The sequence below is a fragment of the Podarcis muralis genome, chromosome 17 (assembly GCF_964188315.1).
Source record: "Podarcis muralis chromosome 17, rPodMur119.hap1.1, whole genome shotgun sequence".
Lineage (NCBI taxonomy): Eukaryota > Metazoa > Chordata > Lepidosauria > Squamata > Lacertidae > Podarcis > Podarcis muralis.
The window spans coordinates 1,226,989-1,250,078 of record NC_135671.1 but is presented as its reverse complement, the minus strand read 5'-3'; the positions used below and the strand labels follow the sequence as shown (position 1 = coordinate 1,250,078).

Genomic DNA, 23,090 nt, shown 5'->3' with positions numbered 1-23,090 from the left:
ACCCTTAAGTGCAAGCAGATAAATAGGTACCGCTTTATAGCGGGAAAGGGAATGGCATTTCCGTGCGCTACGCTGGTGCTGGCTCGCCAGAGCAGCTTCGTCACGCTGGCCACATGACCCGGAACTGTTTCCGGACAGCGCTGGCCCCCGGCCTCTTAAGTGAGATGAGCACACAACCCCAGAGTCGGACACGACTGGCCCGTACGGGCAGGGGTAAAAGGTAAAGGTAAAGGTACCCCTGCCCGTATGGGCCAGTCTTGACAGACTCTAGGGTTGTGCGCTCATCTCACTCAAGAGGCCGGGGGCCAGCGCTGTCCGGAAACACTTCCAGGTCACGTGGCCAGAGTGACAAAGCTGCATCTGGCGAGCCAGCGCAGCACACGGAAACGCCGTTTACCTTCCCGCCAGTAAGCGGTCCCTATTTATCTACTTGCACCCGGGGGTGCTTTTGAACTGATAGGTTGGCAGGCGCTGGGACCGAACAACGGGAGCGCACCCCGCCGCGGGGATTCAACCCGCCGACCTTTCGATCGGCAAGCCCTAGGCGCTGAGGCTTTTACCCACAGCGCCACCCCACGGGCAGGGGTACCTTTACCTTTATCATGTATAAAGTGTTATATGATAATGAGGTAAGAGTAGTGAGCCATTATACTTATTAGACATCACTGAAACCTGGCCCATACTAATCTGACCTGCAGCCTGACAAAACTCAGCTAAAATTCTTCACACCTTATCCCACAAGCCATCTTTTCTTTTTGGCTCTGGCCATGGATGAGCTGAATTGCTCACAAAGCAGCTGTCATGCTAGGCGTCATGGCAGTTTATTTTGAATGATAGAACTGATAGAGTAATGAACCATGAGAAAACTCTGCGGGGTCTCAAGGGCACTGCTGCAGCCCAGATCAGCTTGGCATGACTCACGCAATCATTTTCCGGCTTATTATTTGTAATCCATGCTGGGTTTTAGCCTACGCAGGTTGAATAGATTCATGAAACAGGAGTCATCTGAGAAGACGACCAGACTCTGATTTGTTCCATGGCCATTTGGGGATATGTGGGAGTATGAAATGCTCAGACCATCTCTTCACCACACATGTATCCAACAAAGTCTATGGCAATACGAACTGGCCAAGCGGAGGAGTATAGTTTGCTAGAGAAGCGTGTGTGTGTGTGTATGCGGGCGCACACACTCTTTAGTGTGTGGATCTCAGTGGGTTATACCTAGAAACCATATGCATGTTCTCTCATATTCCAGATCTACATACTGAAGCAAACATATTCTCTCCCCCCTCCCCCCGATACAGACCTCGTTCTCTTCCCTTCCCTCATCTTCATCATTGTTCACCTGTGTGAAAGTTAAGCAGCAAGGTTAGACCAGAAAAAAGCATACTGGCTGCACATCTTGCTTTCCTTTCTTGATTAATTAAAAGAACAGCCAATTTAAGAGATTAAAAAGCTGCTCCACTATTTCTGTTAATTCTAACCCAGTAAACTGCAGAAAGGTAACCTCAGGGATCTTTCTGAATCAACAGACGTTTCATGCCATTTTTATGATGCATATTTTCTAACTATTCAGTCTGTCAAAATTCATTCAAGAGTAGCCTTTCAGGTGGGTTGGTATGAAAACCTCCTTTGGGGAAAACCCTTCATGATTGTCTGTGTCACTGTCCCTCCCTGGCCCCCTCTTCCTGTGCCATTTTGTGTTCTTAGATTCATTCTTCTTTAGGTAATCATAATGGCGCATTGCCTGTGCAATGTGATGAGGTCATGTTGCCACATAGCCAATCAAAACTGGGAGGTGATGAAGTTCCTAGAGAGAGGGCAATGCTTAGTCGTGTTCATTAATTTTGATGGGTTTGCTCTGAGTGAAACTTAGGTTGGATCCAGACACGTCAAAGAAACGATTCAGTTAAATGCGTTGTAAACTTCATACCGGGAAATCCCGTTGTTGAAAAACGGGACTCCACAGTGCCATCTGGTGTCACGGAGTTGTAATGCATATAAAGCGCATTATCTTTACCAATGTAGTTGAGTCCTTAGTTGAATACCACCTGTTGCCTCTAGCTTCCCAAAAGTAAGGTTGCGTTGGAGCCTTGCGCAGCAGTAGAGCAGGCACTTTTCAAGTGTCATCGCATCTGAAAGCACCCAAAACCTCAACTCCTTTCAAGGTAAGCTTAGGGATTTAGAAACAAGCTTGTTTAGCAAGCAGAGGCAGCGCACACACACACACACACACAGAGAGAGAGAGAGAGAGAGAGAGAGAGAGCTTCTTCAGCAATGGAATTTATTCCACAATTTTATTCTTATAAGAAAAAAAGAAAGAATTGTGGACTAGAAAAAGCCATCAAGACACCTGTATGCATTTACTTTTAAAAAGCATACTTTAAATGTTGTAAGATTAGAAAAAAGAATGTGACAGATTCCATACAATGGTGCTCTGAGATGTTCAGGTAATCCGGGACTACAAGCTCTGGGCAACTCTGCGTACACAGTGTGGAGATAAGCGAAAGCCTCCATTGTTTTCAAGAGGAAGAGCTGGACAGTTAGCAGCAGAACAAAGCTCAGTATGGGAAAATGTAAAAGCTTTATCATGGTGGGCAAGAAGAATTAAAATGTTTTTCTGCCATTCTTTGAATAAGTGATTAAACTACAACCCTTGGGAGAAGAATTTGAGAGGATATAATGGGAGACACTGGTCAACAGGATACATTTTGTACCAAAAGAGTGTCGTTTTTCTGTGCCCAAGTAGGAGCATTATTTCCAAAACCTGGAAATGACAGCATTGGTAGTGAAATCTCCTGTGGGATCCAGCAGGCACAGATGTTCAGGGAAAGTAGCAAGGGAATTTTGGCTTCTTTAATCTCATTTACCGTTGGCTGCTTCTTCCTGTGCTAGCAAGGAGCAAATGCTCCTGTAGGCTGTGAGCAGAACAGGTGTCACACACACACACACACACACACACACACACACACTTATGCAGGGGTTATATTCCAGCACCCCACATGCGTAAGTGAAAATCGCGTAAGTGGGGAACACCCTCTTAACATCCTTTAAACACCCTTTTTGCAGTCCAGATCAAAAATACTGTACAGTGGAGCCTCGCAAGACGAAATTAATCCGTTCCACGAGTCTCTTTGTCTTGGGGTTTTTTCGTCTTGCGAAGCACGGCTATTAGCGGCTTAGCGGCTTAGCAGCTATTAACGGCTTAGCAGCTTAGCGGCTATTAACGGCTTAGTGGCTTAGCGGCTTTAAGAAAAAGGAAACAAACTCGCAAGACGTTTCGTCTTGCGAAGCAAGCCCATAGGGAAATTCGTATTGTGGAACGACTCAAAAAACGGAAAACCCTTTCGTCTAGCGAGTTTTTCGTCTTGCGAGGCATTCGTCTTGCGGGGCAACACTGTACCAAAAATATCCACAACTGGAATTGAAGCTCTGGGGCCGGCTGGAGAATGCGCTAGAAATCTGCTGCTGCAGCAGCACTAACCCCGTGTGTCAGCTGTTAGGCGGGGAGGCTGAGCAGCGTAAAAATTGTTTATTTATTTCCTGGCACCACACGTATATGCAAGTTCATGGCTCCGACCTGGTGGAATGCTCTGTCCCAGGAGACTAGGGCCCTTCAGGATTTAACCTCCTTCCGTCAGGCCTGTAAGACAGAGCTATTCCGCCTGGCCTTTAATTTGAATTCAGCCTGATCTTTTATTTCCCTTCTGTTCCCTACCCCTCCCCTTTTATGAAGATCACCCGCTGTGAGACCTCACAGCTAATTTTCCCCTGGCCTCCTCGCTGGCCCAAGTAGGACTAATTCAGCCAGCTAGCCCTGGTGACTATCTAACGCTTATTGGATGGATTTCCCCCAAATTGATTTTTGAACTCTGAATTTTATTGTTATTCATGTTTTTATATTGTATTTTCTGCTGCTTCTATGTTGTATTACAATTAGGTGTTTTAAATTTGTTGTTAGCCGCCCTGAGCCCGGTTTTCTGAACCGGGAAGGGTGGGGTATAAATAAAAAAATATTATTATTTATTATTGATCGCGAGAAAGTGGAGGGATGCCTGCAAATGGGAATAAAGTTTTCCATAGTCTGTTTCCCACCCTGGCAGCTAGCTGGACTGGGCAGGAAAGCAGTGAAGTCCAGCCATTTCCTTTGGGGCAGAAAAGCATCACTGCTCTGTATGGGAGGCCAGGAAGGAATGTTTCCTCTTTGTCCCAATTGGTTATTGAGCCAGTGTGTTTCTTTCTTTAACCTTTTCATGGGCGGGATTTGTTTGTTTTGCTTTGATTTATTCCACGTGGCTATGTCTGCTATATATTTTGCTCTTTTAAGACTACTTCAGGAGAATGACCAGCCTGGGTGTGGGAAATGGCACCAGAAATCACAAGAATGAGAAGGTGTCTGGGAGCTCTATCTTATCTGAGATTGGCAAGGCGTAGGGCAGGGCACTAACAAGACTAGAGCAGCCCTTTTAAGACAAGCTTGCACATTCTGGGGTGCTTCCGATGCAAGATATCTTGTCCTAGGGAGGTGGATTCTTATCTCATTATACATTGGATTCTTATCTCATTATACATGACAAAGCCATTTTTCACCTTCTCACCCCTTACTTTTTCCTGTAAGACCTATTGCAGTCGTTAAGAGTCGTCAACAGGCTCATCACAGCTATCTGCCAATCACCCATTCCCACCACCCTTCTGAGTAATACCCCTCCCCACCTTCTCACTATATAGAAGGATCGGGCAACTTCTGTTTCAGTGTATCTGAAGAAGTGTGCATGCACACGAAAGCTCATACCAAGAACTAACTTAGTTGGTCTTTAAGATGCTACTGGAAGGAATTTTTTTTGTTTTGACTATGGCAGACCAACACGGCTACCTATCTGTAACTAGGGAGGTGGCTCAGTCTTCTAGTCCTCAGTATAATATGTGTTTTGTTTTTTATTACAAATTTGTGGATGATATACCTTGTGTTTCAAATTTACATGACTTGCAAATCCTGAAGTTTGATCTTCAGGTTTCAGACTTTGGGCTTCCACTTTCACGAGGGGACTTTCCCCCCCTCTCCTGCCCCTGGCTTCTGGGGCGGGTGGTTTGGAAGAAGCCCCAGAACAGCACAGAAGAGATGGGGGTTGGTTCTGTCTGGCAAGCTGATAAGCTTGCGCAGAAAGAATGTTAGAAGTAGCAAGATGTTAAATTCCACCCCTAGAATTTATACTTTATATTTTTTTGGGGGGGGTGCGGGTGGCACTATGGGTTAAACCACAGAGCCTAAGACTTGCCGATCAGAAGGTCGGCGGTTCAAATCCCCGTGACGGGGTGAGCTCCCGTTGCTCGGTCCCAACTCCTGCCCACCTAGCAGTTCGAAAGAACGTCAAAGTGCAAGTAGATAAATAGGTACCGCTCCGGCGGGAAGGTAAACGATGTTTCCATGTGCTGCTCTGGTTCGCCAGAAGCGGCTTAGTGATGCTGGCCACATGACCCGGAAGCTGTATGCCGGCTCCCTCGGCCAATAAAGCGAGATGAGCGCCGCAACCCCAGAGTCGGCCATGACTGGACCTAATGGTCAGGGGTCCCTTTACCTTTACCTACCTTAGAGTCTACCTGAAGCATTTGGTTTTAGAACAGTGACCCAACCGAGGGAAATTCCCCTGATAGCACCGGAAGAAGTGCTCCTGGCAGGAAGGAGAAAGCCTCTCTCCCATATGGAGATGCTGCAAAGAGGAAGTGCATTCAACCCGAGGTATGACTGTACCTTTAAACCAGGATCAACGCTAGTGGAGCAATCAGCCAGCAACCTAGCTAGGCTGATTTAGGATACATGGCTATGCCAAAGCCTTCTTACATCTGAAATCAATAAAAGTTGTGGCCATTTCAATCCCAGATTGTTGTCCTGTCATTATTGCTATCTTCACGCCCCTGAAATCTGAGCCCAGCCCATAGAGCAACAGGGAACTTTGGTTCAATACACGTCAACGGGGAAATAAAACATTTGTGTGCATTTTCAAAATAGCCTGAAATAAAGGACAAGCTCCATGATGTTCTTAAAGCAAACAAACCAAGAATTAGAAAGGTCTTGTACATAATGCTTCTGGTTGTTCTGAAACTGCATTCCAATGTAATCATTGAGGTGGGTGGGGTGATCATACATAATGCATTCTCCATCAGATTTTTGTTTGTCTTAATCAAGAAACATTAATACCTTGCATTCTTTCTGCATATTCTCAGTATTCCTTCTTGCTTTTAAAAGATTTCCTGATTGTGAGGATTTTAAGCATGTACAGGCAAACGCCCTTCTGCCTTTCACACTAGAAATGTGAAAAGTTAGGTTCTTCTTGCATTATCTTTCCTAGTCAAGGCAGGCAAAAGTCTGGATATTTATTTCAAAAGAAGGGTTCCGTTTCATAACTCTGTCATATTTTAAAGTATATGTATTTTTATTTCAGGTATAACTAATTAGTAGATGACTGAGGCAGAAGGAGTAGAACTTTTGCAGAGCAATGAAGGTGGAGAGGATGAAATTCATTCCTGCAGGCATATAGTATAACTGCTGGGCCTTCCTTGCTAGCTTGTAAGCAGTAAAAGGGGTCATAGCTGTACAGGACAGGACACAGTTGCCAAATGCCTAAAGATTGGCAGCCCTTGAAAGAAGAGATTAGCAGCCCAACTAGAAAGATGGCAAGGAAAACAATCAGCTAAGGGTGGCTGCATTGGCTCAGTTCGAGACTTAAGTCTGTTCCATTTCCATGAGAATTTTTCAGTTGAAATTCTGAAGAAACCCCATGAGGGTGGGGAAAGTTGCAACCCAGTGTAAGGTGGTCCAGCTATTGCCTCCGAGTCTGCTTTAAGCTTTTAAGTAGCTGGCTGTTAACCAGAAGGTTGGTGGTTTGAGCCCACCCAGGGGCAGCTGTGAATTCTTGCATTGCAGAAAGTTGGAGTTCCTTCCAATTCTATGATTCTATGAAACAAGCCAAAGGGTTTTCCAAAACCCTGAACACATTTAATTTATCATCCAATTTGTTTATGCATATTGTATTATGAAAGGTTATAAGTTACTCTCATCCAAGACACTTTCCAAGCCGATGTGAATTCCCATACTATATCTTTCATCTCAGCCATCGTAATTCATGGCATATGGATCTGTGCAGTCTAAGCACCTCGTGACCAGTCTCTAAATATCTCTGCCATCTGTTTCCCTGTGTTCAGTGAGTAAGTCCTTGCAAGAGCATAAATGAGAGGGGTGGGGGTTTAGTTCCTATGTTAAGGTGGGGAACAAGTCTCACTGCTGGGAACTGCCCAGGTCTAACACCAAAAAAAAATCCTTTACTCCCCCCCCCCCCAAAAAATAAGTGTGTCCTATGGGCCGGTGCGCCCTATAGGGCGAAAAATACGGTAGCTTGGGCTTCGTGGAGAATCTACCACTAATACCTGGCAAAGTTCCTTGCCCAGCACCAAAAGCATCAAAGGTGATCAGGTCTACTTGAGTCTACTTGGGAGAGAGGTGTTACAATTTCTTCTTTCTAACATGTTTTGCAACAGGTTATCGCTGTGCCACAAAACATTGTCACAGATTATGGGCTATTATAGCAGGTTATCTCTGACTTAGGGGGTCATCCATACTTTTGCTTCATGCTTTCTAGACACAGGTGCATAGGCGCCGACTCCATGGGGCCTGAGGGGGCTCTGCCCCCCAATAATTTAAGAAAGTTATTAGTTTCGCGCACTGCTTCCCCGCGAAAGCGGGCGGAGGCGGCGAAGCGGCGGCGAGATCTAGGCTGCCCGGGGAGCCACGCCGCGGCCGGGCGGGCGGGAGTCCCCTCGGGGGTCGGGGGCTGCCTGCCCTCGCCTCGCTCCTCCGCGGCCTCCGCCCGGGATGCTGCCGCCCGGCCCTCGCATTGCCGGCGAAACCCCGAGGCGCTCCTCACTCACGCTGGCGCGGCTGCCCATGGCCCGCCCGCCCAGCCCGCCCTTGCCCCTCCCGGCCCGCCAGCGCCGCCCCCTTTCTCGGGAAGGGAGAATCCGCCGCCGCTGGCCAGAAGGGGGAAAGCCGAGGCGAGACAACCTCCCGTTGATCATTCGCTTAGAAAACTTCCCAGGGCAGGACCCCGGTATGGGCCCCCCCAATATTTTTTATAAGTCGGCGCCCCTGCACAGGTGTCCACACTTTAAAGCACAGTTCTGATTTCCCATGGGTTAGAATTTGCTCCAGTTCAGTGGTAAAGAGCAGGTTTTTGTGGGGAACGCTCCAGGCCCCCCCCCCAAAGAAAAGCACTCGGACACAGTGCTTTAAAGCGCAGGCCTGTGCTTAGAAATGTGGCACGAAAGGCAGTCCAGAGGAGCCCTTACCTATGGGCCAGCTAGAGCATTTATTATGTGAAGTGGCGTGCATTTCTTTCCATTGTACTAGGACTCAATTATTTTAAGCTACTTTCTTTCAGACAAACCATACGTGTTGGCTGCTCCTCATCAAGCTCACTATCACTTTCATCATTTTGCCATGTTCAGTTTTTTCCTTTTCTTTTCCATAAAATTGCTTTGGAGAGAAAATGAGCAGCTCTCTAAAGAAAACCAACACAAAATAACACCATCCCCTATGATAGTGCTCGCTGCAGATCACTGTTGTCAAAGAAGCTGTCTTTCAAGTTAAATCAACACTTCCTACAGCTGAGTTCAGCAGTTGTGCATTCTTGCAGGCTTTTTATACAATCTTTCCTCAGCGGGAAAATATATATTGGCTTGGCGCTGAGATCTCCATTTGCCTTACTAAGAACTCTTTAGAATACATATATATATATATACACCCGAGGACACCAAAACCTGCATTCCTGTACCCGTGAAAATCTACGAAAGCATATATATATATATATATAGGCATGCTCTGGTCCATGGGGTCATGAAGAGTCGGACACGACTAAACAAAACTAATATATAGAGTCACGGCAGAAGAGTGCTTTTGCACTCCTCCATCCTTTTAAAAATGTTTCATTTTTCCATTTCCCCTCCCCTCCAGGGCTAGTATAGTTTTATTCCCTGGCTTGAGGGCATGTTGGGTGACTGGAAAGGCGATGGATCACGTTCATGGCTCTGCTCAGGTCAGATCTCAGGTGGTTGTAGGGCCAGGACTGCAGAGGTTGCCACAGCAATGGGGAGGAGAATCTGGCCCCGATTCTCCCTCTCTTCCCTCACAAAGGGAGAGCCAGTGTTTACTTTGGCTCCCAGGATACCCTCCAAGGGGCCATAGGACTGCAGGGTTAGTCACTTGGTTCACAACAGCACAATGTGGCAATACCTTCTCTGCCATAATTTGAAAGATGGTGAGCACGAGACCTTCACCTCCTTGCCATTTTGTCTCCATTTCATTCAAGCCACATAATGCCATAGCACCGTGCAGTGGGGTCCTTAACTCTTTGAATTGTGTTTGTTGCATTCTCATACTCTATAAGACGCACCAGACCACAAGTCGCACCTAGTTTTTGGAGGAGGAAAACAAGAAAAAAAAAATTCTGAATCTCAGAAGCGAGAACAGCAAGAGGGATCGCTGCGCAGTGAAAGCAGCAATCCCTCTTGCTGTTCTGGCTTCTGGGATAGCTGCGCAGCCTGCATCTGCTCCATAAGACGCACACACATTTCCCCTTACTTTTTAGGAAGGAAAAAGTGAGTCTTATAGAGCAAAAAATACGATAAATACTTATGTGTACAGTTTGTGTTGTAATGCGGTTCAGTGACAAACACATAATGCACACATTATGCATATGACTTTGGTACACTTGATATTTGAAGAACTGAGCCGTCAAACATATAGATATTTGAAATTCAATATAGCTGGTATTTAACATATGTTCCATTAAATGTGGCCTTCAAAAATACGATGTGAATGAAGCTTTCAACTAGCTTCTATTCCCATTACCTGCCTTTGATGAAGTGATATTTGTGACTGAACAAGTGGCTGAGAGTCTTCACCCCTACAGCATGAGCAGTTGTCTTATGTTTCTGGCAGAGACATTCTTTTGAGAGTTGTCTCCATGCATACGTCTTTTAACAATCACTGCTAAAGAGGTACGCAAATTCAGGACTTGCCAGTGTCTTTAGTTGTTTTGGCAACCCTATCCTGACAGATAAAAGCAGCTGCCCTGGGAACTTGTTTGAAAAAGCAAGGTAAATATGTCTGCAAAAATAAATAACTTACTGGTGATTCTTCCCGTTACTTGCAAGTTCCAGCACTCTGGGCATTTAAATATTTGTAGAGATCAGTTTCATCCCCGCCATCTTCATTGCACTGCAAAAATTCTACTCCTTTTGCCTCAGGCAATCCTCTTCTATCTTTTTTTTTTTTTTTGATACCTGAAATATATTAAAAAGTGACATGATTCTGTATGTGTGTGTGTCCATTATGTTTTCTACATGGGAGAACTAGACTTAAAAACTAAGATACAAGGATTTGAGGCTATATTAATGGCTTGTATCCTAATGAGCAGAAGTAAATTCATGCATGAGGAGTTTTCCATTCATTATGATACCTGGTTATGATACCCCCATCCCCGCTTTATTTTAAAAAGAGCCTCCCTGGAGGGTTGGGAGATGGGGAGGAGGAGCAGCTGGAGTAAGAGGAGATTGCCCAAATCAGGCAGGAGTACATCCTCAAGAAGCAGCTGGTGGAGGGATGCAGGAGGCTGAAGGTCTCCTTGCACAAGTCTCCTACACCTTCGCTACTTAGGATCTGAGCCAAGACGTACATTGGAAACACATGTCACTAGTGATGCTAAGTGGCCAGAAATCCAGACTTGTCTTCCTAAGGTTTTTCAAACCAACTACGTCCACCTGAAAGACTCTGCAGAGTTTATCTCTGGACGTAGAAGTGTTCACAAGATGGCACCCAGCTGATACACTGCATGCAGTACAGAGATCTTATTTTCTGGGGCAGTTTAACATATATCAGTAATAAGTAACTTCATTCATACCTGCCCTTTAGAATAGCTTTCCCAAGCAGGAGGAGGGCAGGTACTCCTTTTCTGGAACAATAGCAAGCCTCATGGCGGAACAGGCCCTCTCTCTCAGTTGTCCTTTTCACTTGCGTCAGGACTGCTATTTGGAAATAAAACCCTGCAGGTGCTATTCCACATGGGAAACCGTTTTGGAATAATCCAGCCATGTCGTATAGATATAATTGCTCGTGACAGCGTTGTGGCCTTCAGGTTGTTGTTGAATTCTCAATCCCATCAGCCCCAACCATCATGACCAATGTTCAAGGATGATGGGAGTTTTCCAAATGTGCTCTCTGGCATATGTACCATATTTTTCGCCCTATAGGACGCACCGTCCCATAAGGCGCACCTAGTTTTTTGGGGGGGAAATAAAGGGGGGGGAAATATTTTTTTCCCAGGCGCGGGGCTGGGGCGGGGGAAGCCCGAGCTTCCCCCGACCCCAGCCCCCAAACAGGCAGCTCTCTGCAAGCCGTGGGAGCCCAGCGCTGGCTCCCGCTGCTTGCTGAGAGGTCCGCGAAACCTGGACGCACTGAGCTCGGCACACGCAGGCTTCAGAATGCAGGCAACTCTCCGCAAGCAGCGGGAGCGCTCCCTCTGCTTGCGGAGAGGTCCGTGAAGCCTGGAGAGCAGAGGGGTCGGTGTGCACCAACCCATCTCGCTCTCCAAGCTTCAGCGAAAGCCTGCATTCACCCCATAGGATGCACACACATTTCCCCTTCATTTTTGGAGGGGGGAAAGTGCGTCCTATAGGGCGAAAAATACAGTATTTAGGGGTCAGGGCAGTACCAGAAGTAGACATTGCTGTGCACCTGCCAAAGCTGGGGGTCCACTATCCACCCTTAGTGCCTCCAGGGCCAGGTGATTTCTCTCCTTCTTGGGATGTGTGCCCCATCTAAGTGTGGGGCACAGAGTGTGGGGACAGAGCAGCATTCTCACCGCATCCTGCACTGCGCTTCACAGCAGTTGTAGAGATTGGACCCAGAATGGGCAGAAGGGATGTGGGTGAGCATAGGTGCCGGTTCCCTGGATGCCCGAGCCCCCACAAAATTCCCCATCCAGGGGCCAGGCATCCACCAATTTTGGTGGCAGGGCCAGGCATGCTGCATGGCATTCATGGCCCCGGGCACCCACAATCGTGGGGCCAAGATGGCCCTCCTGGAGGATATAGGCTTACTCGCAGGGGCATGCCATCTTACCCTAGGGCCTTCCCAAACCTGGAACCTGCACTGACAGGTGCTAACGCAATTAAACTTGGACCTAAATTTCAACCTCCCTGCTCCATCAAAGCTAGTAAATCTCCCTAATATGTTGGCCTTCCACATGCATGAAGATGTTAACATGGTGAGTCCCTATGGGCTTAGTCGTTCTCTTAAGTAGCTGTGCTGATTTCAACCACACCAGCCTAATAATTAGGAGCTGACTGTTTCTGGCACCAATGAGAAGCAGCAGCTTTGCACAAGGAAATCCCCATGTGGATTGGTACCGCTCAGTCCGCTTCCAGGCAAGTACCGCCTTGCAAGTTGAACTTGTGAAATGGGCCTTAGAAGTTGCTGTTCTGGAAGGAAGGGCATTTCCTATCTGAATTAAGCAGCTGAAGGGAGAATCATACTTTAGCCTCACCCTTGTTCCCTTAGAAGTGCAGCTTTCAGAAAGCCATGGGACTCTTAATGGTTCTGGGCTGGGCTGAAGCAAAGCCTGACTCACTCTGGACTGAATATGGATTTGGTTGGGTAAGTAGAGCACAGGTCTAAGAGTGTGGAGTCCCCCCAGGAAAAAGGTTGGCGATAAAATTGTCTTGAAGCTTGAACATTTCTGAAGGGTCCATTTTGTATTCATCAAAAATATTCATATTCACATACTAACTGTAGTTTTCACAGAAAATTCCCCATTAGCTCTAGGGGTGTTCTGGTTGCAGTGGGCTCTGTACTGGGGCCTAGAAAAGCTTGAGAGGTCTTTTGAAAAGTTCCTAACAATGCTAGTGTTCATTATAAGAGTTCTTTGAATGCTGTGAATGAAAAGAAAAAGTTTACAAGAGTAATGCAGTGCTCACATAGACAAGTAGGCAAGCATTTTAGCATGCAGGCAAGCCATAGGTGCCATAATTGACAGTAAGTAAAAGCGCTTGTTTGAAAACTCAGGAAATAGCCTTGGATATTTACTGGCATAACTAGTGCATGGTGATTTTCAGATTTGATTTTGCTTTTGAAATCTTGAGGACGGGGTTTATAAAACCAAAACATCTATCACTGTAAATAAAACATGTTGTGACTAATACGTCAAGCAGGTATATCTAATCCATGCAATGTAACGTCATTTGCTTCAAAAGTTGAAATGCTTTCTGTTAACACTTTTCCTGCATATCATCAATTTGCTTTTGAACCATATTCCTCCTATTGTCGCTGTAAGCTTACTTGTTGTTTTTTCTTTCCTTTTCTTCATGCTGTCGTTTAGAGCCCTACAGAGAGACAAGTATGGGAGTAAAGCTAAACATTGCATATCAAATGTAATTTTTTTTAGTTCACTTTTTAATGCATCATATATCAATGATGTAGATATTTAAAACAGTTCATCTCTCACAATGCAGAAATCAAGAATAATAAGCCATATTCTATAAATATTGATAGAAATTAGATGCTTCTGTTGTGTCTATTTTTTCATTTTGTCTTTCATCCAGTGTGTTTAAGTTTTGTGTAATTGTGTGTGAGAATGAAATTTCTTTTATGTTAAAAACACTTTTTGTCTGCAAAGTCATACTGTTTTTCTCATGTTGCTGTGGCATCTTTAATGAGAGCTGAACATTTTCAATGCAAAGCAATTGAAAATTGATTTATTTTCCTTTAAAGAAACAATATTGCAGCTAATAATTCTTTCTTCTTAGCAGAAGAAAGAAGGAACAATGTCTTAATTCAGAGCTGTGACCACTCTCGAGATTTTGCAACCGCCTCTTGTTTTGCCCCTCAAATACTGTCGGTGATGGATAGAGATTTATACTGTGAAAATAAATGGCTCCATTCTTCATCTGTGATGGTTGTTCTATTTTCACCCATGAGTTGTTCTTTTCTCTCTGTCTGAAACACAGATTTGATGTGCATCTGGTAAATACCTAAGTATCAAAATAAAAATGACCTTTTGGAGAAATTTCAATTCAGAGAAATGCCAAACTGCAATCCTAAGCACTCATCCTGGCAGTTCTGCCTCACAGATGCAGACTGAATTCAGTATTTTCAGAAGGTACACTAACAGTGTATAAAAAGGTTTTTCTTGCTGATATGAATGGCCAATAAATTGTCAACAAATTGCTTTTCTAATCCGGCAATGTTGGTTCAGCCTTGTCTGCCGTCTCTGGCAGAAGGCAGCTGAACTAACAGGAAGAGCAATGTGGAAGCATTAATCCTGTCTCATGTTTTGTGTGTGTCAAAAGGATTACAATATTAATTAAGGAAGCCCAGGTGGATCGCCAGCATCTGATGTCTGACTTATTGTCTCCCAGAGAGCATCTCACCCATATGGCTCCAGTGCAAATGCTCTTTCGACACTTCCGACCCGACTGTCTCTTAAGTTGTGCAGGCTGCCTCAGTCTAGTGCCCCGAACAGGACCAATTGAAGTTTACAAAGCAGTGGGCTAGGTGTTTTTTAGCTTCAAATAACTCTTCCTCGTGCTTAATGTTAACAGAGGGGGAAAAGGGAGGGAGGATCTTGCATGCGCACAGCTGTAGGGTGTGGTGTAAGTCCTGATTGCAGGATGTTACATCCTTAAGGAGGAAGCTTTTGTAGGCTATTTACTGTATTTTTCACTCTATAAGACACACCAGACCATAAAACGCACCTAGTTTTTGGAGGAGGAAAACAAGAAAAAAAATATTCTGAATCTCAGATGCCAGAACAGCAAGAGGGATCGCTGCGCAGTGAAAGCAGTGATCCCTCTTGCTGTTCTGGCTTCTGGGATAGCTGTGCAGCCTGAATTCACTCCATAAGACGCACACACATTTCCCTTACTTTTTAGGAGGTAAAAAGTGAGTCTTATAGAGCAAAAAATATGGTAGCTTACTGTGTGCTCAGTTGAAAAGTCCCAGGTTGCAGCAGAACATGCTGGCGCAAAGAAACAACAGCCCGTCTCCCTTTGAAAAAATATGAACTATACCCATCTCTCCCAAGCACTAATTGGAACTCATAGGTAAGGCAAAAGAGAAGGGGGAATGGTAGCCTTTATATTGCCAAAGTTGGGTAGAAGAGATTCCTTCTTTCCCCTGGGGCCTCTTGCCAAAATGACAGCCATGTGCTGCAGCATGAAATTGTAAGCAGAAAGCTGCCATTGGCATGTGCCTTCAGAGCATTTCCCACACATGAGGCTTAAAGCAGTTATTGCAACCCAGTCCGGTTTGTAAAACACTTTGAAGGCTCATTCGCACTGCTCTCCTCCGGTTGTTCTTTCACCTTAACGCCCACCTGAATAGCAAAGCTTAAAGGCAGATTGACAAAGGAAAGTTCTCAGATTCCCTGAGCTCCTACAACTTCACACCAAGAGGACAGTTTGAGATTTGGGTCCCCCTCCCCCCCCCCCACAGAATTAGCTCCCTGAGTTGCCTGTAGAAGAAGCTCCCTCAAACTATTTTGGTACTCAGAGGGAAATCAGGGCCAGTTTTCCATTACAGTCCTTAATAAAAGTATGAAAAATGTATAATTGTACCAATACATGATATGTATTAGAAATTTGTACAACTAACCTTACCAACAAAGGTTTCTTATTCCTCGGCAGTGGGTATGTCTAAGTTATTGCATGTAGATTCTGATGAAGCCTGGGAACATCTTTATTATACAGACCTGCCAGTAGTGAAACAAGCACCAAAATGAATACATTAAATGCAAAACCCAACAGAAGTCAGCGTTAAATCTTCCAGAATAAGATATTAAGCCGTCACAGTTTTATTGTGTTGCTTCAAGAAGTTGCAGCAAAAATAAAATGACACATTCACAAATGCAGCTATTAAACACAATTCTATACATAGCAGTCGCAACCAGTCTAAAGTGACTGACAGGATTGGTCCTGTCCGTGTTTATTACGACATAAGACTTGCTGAATCAATGGGACTTTATCTCAGGTAAGTAATTATAGGATTGTAGCCTTAATATGTGTGCATAGGGAGTATTTTAGGGTCAGACCCTTTCAAGGCAGCTTTCAAGATATCATTCACAACTGATTATGAAGTTTGGTTATGCAAGCTCATTAATTCCAGGCCATTTTAAGAATTAATATTATAAAGTGCATGCTGAATCCTTAAAAAAAAAAAAAACAGCACCTTGCATAACAAATGTTCAGTTTCATTCAATTGATTTATATGCCACCTTTCCATGGTGGATTATGCCCAGAGCAGCTTATAATAAACGTAAAAATGCAGCACCACAAAACTGCAAAAAAGAATTCATTACAAAATATATCAAATTCAACAAGCTGTTTTCAGTATTACAATGAAATGATAGTTGCAGTGAATATCTATCGAACATCAAGATTAGAATTAACAGGGAGTGGAATAGCAAGGTCTACTAATGCCAGCCTTGTTGCAGTACAAGAGGCTCCAAGAGTCCCGTTTTTGCAATCTTGAGATGTCAGGAACTTGTTCATCTGCATGCAGCATAATCCCAGGCACGGTTATTTAAAAAGAAAAATAAAGAAATCTCACTGAGTTTGATGGGACCTGCTTTCTTCTAACTGCACTAAGGACTGCAACCACACAGCTCCATCCTGGGCCTGTTTACTTGGAAGTAGCTCCCACTTTCTAACTGGCTACAGTCCTAGCTAGACACACTTGCAAAAATGACTCATTGAAAACAGTGGGGCTTACTTCTGAATAAACAGGCAACTGTGTGACACATCATTATTATTATTTTGGACTAGTTACGATTGCTATGTATCTGATTTGTGGCAATAGTTGCTGCTGGGAAGGATTTTAAAAAATAATAATAGCAATACTACTTCTTAGGGCCAAAGTAGCTGAAATGCCAAGAGGTTCGTGACCAGATCTCTCACAGGTATTGTGTTTTAAGCCTGGGGAGGTGGCCATGGGAGCAGGCTTCTTTAAACCTTACTCTGGGCTGTGCTCTCAAATTCATTTCCCTCCCCTTGATTTATTGCTCTCCAGAGGAAACTATATAGGTCAACGAGCAGCTCTGTGAGTGGTTTAACACAGGAAATGTGTGTGGAAGAAATGATTTAAAATCACTCCCCAAGACTGATCCTCCCATCTGCATGTGGCTGCTTTGGGGAGAAAGGGTTGGGTATAATTTCAGGAAATAAATTAAAAGCAGTGAGATATCTTATCAGGTTCCTTGGTGCCTTGTCAACCTTCACTCTTAAAGCAATACAATAAACTTGTGATGCAATTGTATATCTTAAATCTTCTTTGATTTAACTCGAACAGCGATAACAAGCAATTAGATAGCAGTCATCTTGCAACACATTAGTTCTGCCACAGCTTGCAGATATTTTCCAGTTTCCATTCAAAATAATTTATTATATGCAGAAACAAACAAACTAGAGACAAAGTTAAATCAGTAATTGATAGAAACCTAGGAAGCTGGAATACCAAGGCAGGTCATTGGTCTGTCTGCAATACTATCCACACTGACTGACAGCAGCTCTGCAGAATTTCAGACTGGGCTATGTCCCAGCTGTATCTGGAGGGGCTGAGAGCTTCACCAGGAAAGCAGATGCTCCAGCACTGAGCTGCGACCATTCCCCACCTGGGCAACTCAGTTAACCCCAGTAGCATGAGAAACTGAATTTTATCCTGGTGATTTGTATTTTATGTTTACACCCTCCCTCCAAAAAGCACTTTCTCAGGCTCTACATTTCCGTACTAAATCAGTAATTTTCTCAAAAGTAATTTTGCGTCAAGCAAGGCGATGCCACACCTGACTTAATCCAAACTGTTTTCCTTGCCCCCAAACCCAACAATTTGTGTATTCCTTTTTCCTTTCCTTTTCCTCTTTCTTTCTTTCTCTCCCTCTCTCTCCTTTTTGCACGGTTATTGTATGATGTAGCGAAATAGTATAGCATTGCTCCTTAGGCGTTTAGAGCAAGACCCCCATGCATATATACCTTTTGGTACAAGTCAACCTTTCTTGTGTGATATTTTTCAGAGGGGCTTCTGAACAATGCCAGGGATACAAGTGTCATGGATACTCTACCACTGAATGGTAACCACGGCAATAGCTACAGCATTGCCAGCAGCGAGTACCTGAGCAACTGTGTGCAAATAATTGACCGTAGCTATAACCACAGTGAGACTGCCTTAGAGAAGAAGATCCTGAAAGAACTCACGTCCAATTATATACCTTCCTACCTGAACAACCATGAGTGCTCTAACGAACAGAACAGGAATCTGGTGAACAAATTCGTCAACAACCTAGGCAGCGGGAGTGAGGACGATGCCATCGTCCTCGACGACGCCACCTCCTTCAACCAAGAAGAGGCCCTGGGCTTGGAACTCATCCACGAGGAATCCGACGCGCCATTGTTACCCCCGAGGGTTTACTCTGCAGAGAACCACCAGCCTCACCATTACAGCCGGCGACGGATCCCGCAAGACAACAGCGAGAGCTTTTTCCCTTTGCTAACCAATGAGCACACAGAAGATCTCCAGTCCCCCAAAAGGGACTCTCTTTATACTAGTATGCCTGCTCTGGCCGGCGTGCCCGCCGCGGAAAGCGTCACCACCAGCACTCAGACCGACCCCCCGCCAGCCAAAAGTGGTGATGCTGACGACGTGTACTACAAGAGCATGCCAAACCTGGGCTCCAGAAACCATGTCCAGCAGCTACACACTTATTACCAGTTGGGGCGAGGCAGCAGTGATGGATTTATAGTCCCACCAAACAAGGATGGGACCCCGTCAGAAGAAACTTCCAAAGGACCGGCTCACTTGGTCACTAGTCTATAGAACATTAAGCAAACATTTTAACAAAACAAATGCCCCCCCTCCTGCCCCCCGTCCCACACCTGGATTACTGTTTGGAGTTAAATCAAAGCGGTGGTAATATTGTGTGTCCTCCTACTTCATGCTGTTCTAAAGAACAAACAATTCTCATAACTTTTTAATGGAATTTGTAGGCCCACCCAGGAAGAATGCCAACTGCTGTGATTCTCCCACCCCAGCCCCTGTTGCCCCACCCAAGAAAGACTTCAGGATGCTAATTAAAGGGATGCACCAGGAAATGGTCCACTGTGTGGCCTTCTCAAATTATACTGTGTTTGTTTAAGCATCTTTGGGTGCTCTCTTTCTCTTATCACCAAGGACCTGATTTACAAAAGGCCGTTTGAAACAACTCGCAACGATGCATCTGGATTGGAGTGCTGCACAAAACAGAAGCAAAAATAGCAAAACTGTTTATTCTGAATCTGTATCACATAATAGTTTTTTGGTCTCTCACCACTTGATTTAGCCGCAGCTCACTTAGCTGTGGAGCAAACAAAACCTAATGAAATAGAAAGGGAGTCTGTAATTGTATGCTACACGGCATATTTTTATGTTTTGCTGTATTAACTGATGATAATTCTAATGGCAGAAAAAAAAATGGAACAATTCCTATGTAATGTACAGATACTAGCATTGCACATATAGTCTGCTTTTTGTTCCGCCAGAACTTGCGTCCCTGTTAATGTAGTGGAAAAACAAAACAAAACTTTTTTCTGTTGTGCTGGTCTTGCAAGTTTGTCTACCAGTAGGAGCAAGATTTTTCATATATCCTTTTTTGGCCATTTTTCCATTAAAAAGAATTCACTGGGTAAAATAAAGTAATTCACTTTATAAAGATCTTTTTATCTCTCAGTTCAGTCACACCCACACTTCAGTAGTCTGAGATATATGAATATATATATAAATATTATATATATTTTCCGACACACTTTATTTCATTATTCAGTCTATAAATTTGCCAACAGGACCTTTTTCAAATTGGAAAACTGGACGAACCTTTATGTTTACAGTGCACAATCGATTGAGATGCTGCATTTGTGGCAACAGACCTTCAGAGGGTATCTTCCTAGGAGTCTGGATATTATTAGAGAAATAAGGGGGCTTCTGCATGCGACCGCAATGCCTCTGCAGGAGTCAAAGTCTAGTCCCCAAACTAGGAACTTGTACTGCAGTGGTGAAAAGCAAAAAAAAAAAGACTGATTCATAGCAAATATTTAAAAAAGAAAATATAAAACCCTATTTTTAAGTGGTTTTAAATAAAAAACCCTTCCTAACAGGAAATGTATTTATTTGAGAAGATTTAAAGTAATGTAGGCCTTCCCAGGGGGTAAATTAGCAGCACAGATTCTACTTTTTTTTATTTATGATGCATTTTGTATGGTCGCCAAGTTGAATGACCTCATTACTAATATTTGTTGTAATAGTGAAATTTGTTTGCCAACCAATAAACAACTGATTACGATTTAGAAGGCACTCTATATATGTCCTGTACAATCAGTCTCTCCTAATTGATCTCCCTCTTTCCACCCTCAGCAAAAGGAGTTCAGCTCTTTTGGAGCTGAAGGTAGCTATGCAAATAAAAGGATTATTCAGCACAGAATTATGCAGAGAGGATCTGGGGGGAAATTAAGCCAAAATCCTAGAACGATGAGGCAGGCATGGGAAGTATCTTGTGTTATACTGGAGGCTTCTGTTATTGTTGGCTTTTGCAGTAGCATTTCAAATTAGGAGGACTTCAGACTATCTTTTTCACCATACTTTTTTATACATGGTCCATCCTGTATGTAGCTTTTGATGATATCCATAACGATGTGGGCCAAACTAGACGTGGCGTTAATTTCATAAATGCAATTAACGTGCATTTAATTACCTATATGTATGTAAACAGCATCCAAGGGCGATTCGAAGCAACCTCAGGAGTGTGTATTGTGGGAGAAATTAACTGAGTGGGTTCACATTACCTTGAAGTTATTTTCCCACAGCTTCTTTCTTTCTTTCTTAGCTGTTCACATGAGCCTGGCTTTATTTCGTTTCTGTTGGTGTTCACACCAGGGAATGTGGACTGAGTGGGGATGTCTTTATCCTGGGCAAACGTGTTGGCACCTTGGCTAGACTCGGGGTGAAGCTGGTTTGAGAAACAGCACATCAAACAGTAGTAGCTCGTAACAAAGAACAGGACGCACATGCATAACAGTCCTGTGAACGTGGGTTAAAAGCCCAGCCACGGAAACTCAGTGAGTTTACAGTGCTAAATGGGAGTGTGGGAACTCAGCCTCCCTGTTTATGCCAGGAGCCCAAGGAAAAATTCTCCTCTCTGAAACAGCTGTTTGCATTTCCAGGGGAGCTCCCAGTGGCTTCTGTTAAAATGCAGGCAGGCAGACACATCCGAGAGGAAATTTCTGTCAGGATGGTGATAGGGAAAAAGAGAAAACAAAAAAAATTCCTTCCAGTAGCACCTTAAAGACCAACTAAGTTAGTTCTTGGTATGAGCTTTCGTGTGCATGCACACTTCTTCAGATACACTGAAACAGAAGTTGCCCGATCCTTCTATATAGTGAGAAGGTGGGGAGGGGTATTACTCAGAAGGGTGGTGGGAATGGGTGATTGGCAGATAGCTGTGATGAGCCTGTTGACGACTCTTCTGCCAATCAGCTATCTGCCAATCACCCATTCCCACCACCCTTCTGAGTAATACCCCTCCCCACCTTCTCACTATATAGAAGGATCTGGCAACTTCTGTTTCAGTGTATCTGAAGAAGTGTGCATGCACACGAAAGCTCATACCAAGAACTAACTTAGTTAGTCTTTAAGGTGCTACTGGAAGGAATTTTTTTTTGTTTTGACTATGGCAGACCAACACGGCTACCTATCTGTAACTGGAAAAAGAGAGTTAAACTCCCCCTTCCCCACCCATGGTTGCTGAGGCCCCCCCTTGGCTGTTTCATGTACACCAGAAAGTGCACATTGATTGCATTCGTGACACTTCTAGCTTGATCCTGTATTGTGTCCAAGAGAAAAGGAAAGCCCTGCGAAGCCTCTCCAAGATCCTTTGTGTTTTCATGTTTTAGTGCTTGGCATTTGTTAATTGTGTTATCTGGAAAGGAGGCATTGGTCTCAATTGCTTGAGCGCTGGGGAAAGGCCCTCTACATTTCAGGAGGAGATGAAGTAGCAGTGCTGAGTTGTATCCTCTGGAGAGATGTTGACAGAACCCCTCTGGCATTCCACGCCCCAACCTAAGTGCTCTTTTGTCGATACTTGCTTGCAGGATTTTGCAAAATAAATAAAAAAAATCCACCCAGTTGTACTTGAAGTTTATTTATTGAGAGAGAGGCATTAAATCGCTGTTCCGGTGGGTTAAGTAGGAAAACGTTTAGAATAAATCAACAAACTGAAACAAGGCTGAGTGGTTTAGGAGATGATTTCTGGTTAATATAAAAGGCCACCTTTTGTGACAACAGTGCGTGCAAACGCTTCTAGAAACGTCTCAGAATTCAGTGAACAATTAAAGTGAACTCTCATGAGAACAGAAAAGACGCTGATGTTTTCCATATCCATTTCTTTAGCCCTGGGCAGATGGCCATTGTGGCATGGATAGGAGTGGGGCTGCACTTGTGGGTCCCATCTCCCAACCTCGCCTGGTGCAAAGAAACCCACCAGAACCTGGAGAGTTGGGGAGCATAGCCACCTGCCCCTCCTGCTCTCTGGCCCCGGCCTCCTTGGTTGTCATTTGCACAGCGCTATTATTTGACTGCTGTTTTATTATCTCAGTGTGTCAATAGAGGAGGGGCCCAAACTACAGGGAGATGTCCCTGCACGTTGCCTCCTTGTACGTCCAAGAAGCCTTTCTCCAGGTTTCCTGGCAAACATGAGCCCTTCATGCGTTCCCTTTGCTCTAGCATGGAAAGTCCCTATGCACACACAACTGCTGTACACATTTTGGGACCTGTTTTAGGCATTTAGCAGAACGTGTGTAAGTCAGGGCTGGAGCCTCCCCACAAGGCCGGATTAAGACCTTTAGAGGTCCTAAGCACTTAAAAGATTTTAGTGCCTAGGGGAACACTAATATAATCTAATTCAAAACAAAAAAAATTCCTTCCAGTAGCACCTTAAAGACCAACTAAGTTAGTTCTTGGTATGAGC

At 44.4% G+C, this 23,090-nt stretch overlaps 1 protein-coding gene across 27 annotated transcripts in view; it reads left to right on the top strand.

The window, feature by feature from the left end:
• ADGRL3 (adhesion G protein-coupled receptor L3) overlaps positions 1–23,090 on the top strand; it is a 543,408-nt gene that overhangs the window by 499,339 nt on the left and 20,979 nt on the right. For 11 of the 27 annotated variants that reach the window (XM_028711310.2, XM_077921365.1, XM_028711334.2 and 8 more), the window contains 2 exons: positions 13,428–13,445; positions 18,114–22,244. The exons of 2 other annotated variants lie outside the window; for them this stretch is intronic. In XM_028711310.2, the coding sequence (XP_028567143.2) occupies positions 13,428–13,445; positions 18,114–18,913 (818 nt within the window). In that variant the 3' untranslated portion in view covers positions 18,914–22,244. 14 more of the 27 variants (XM_028711312.2, XM_028711333.2, XM_077921367.1 and 11 more) reach the window with 4 other exon arrangements.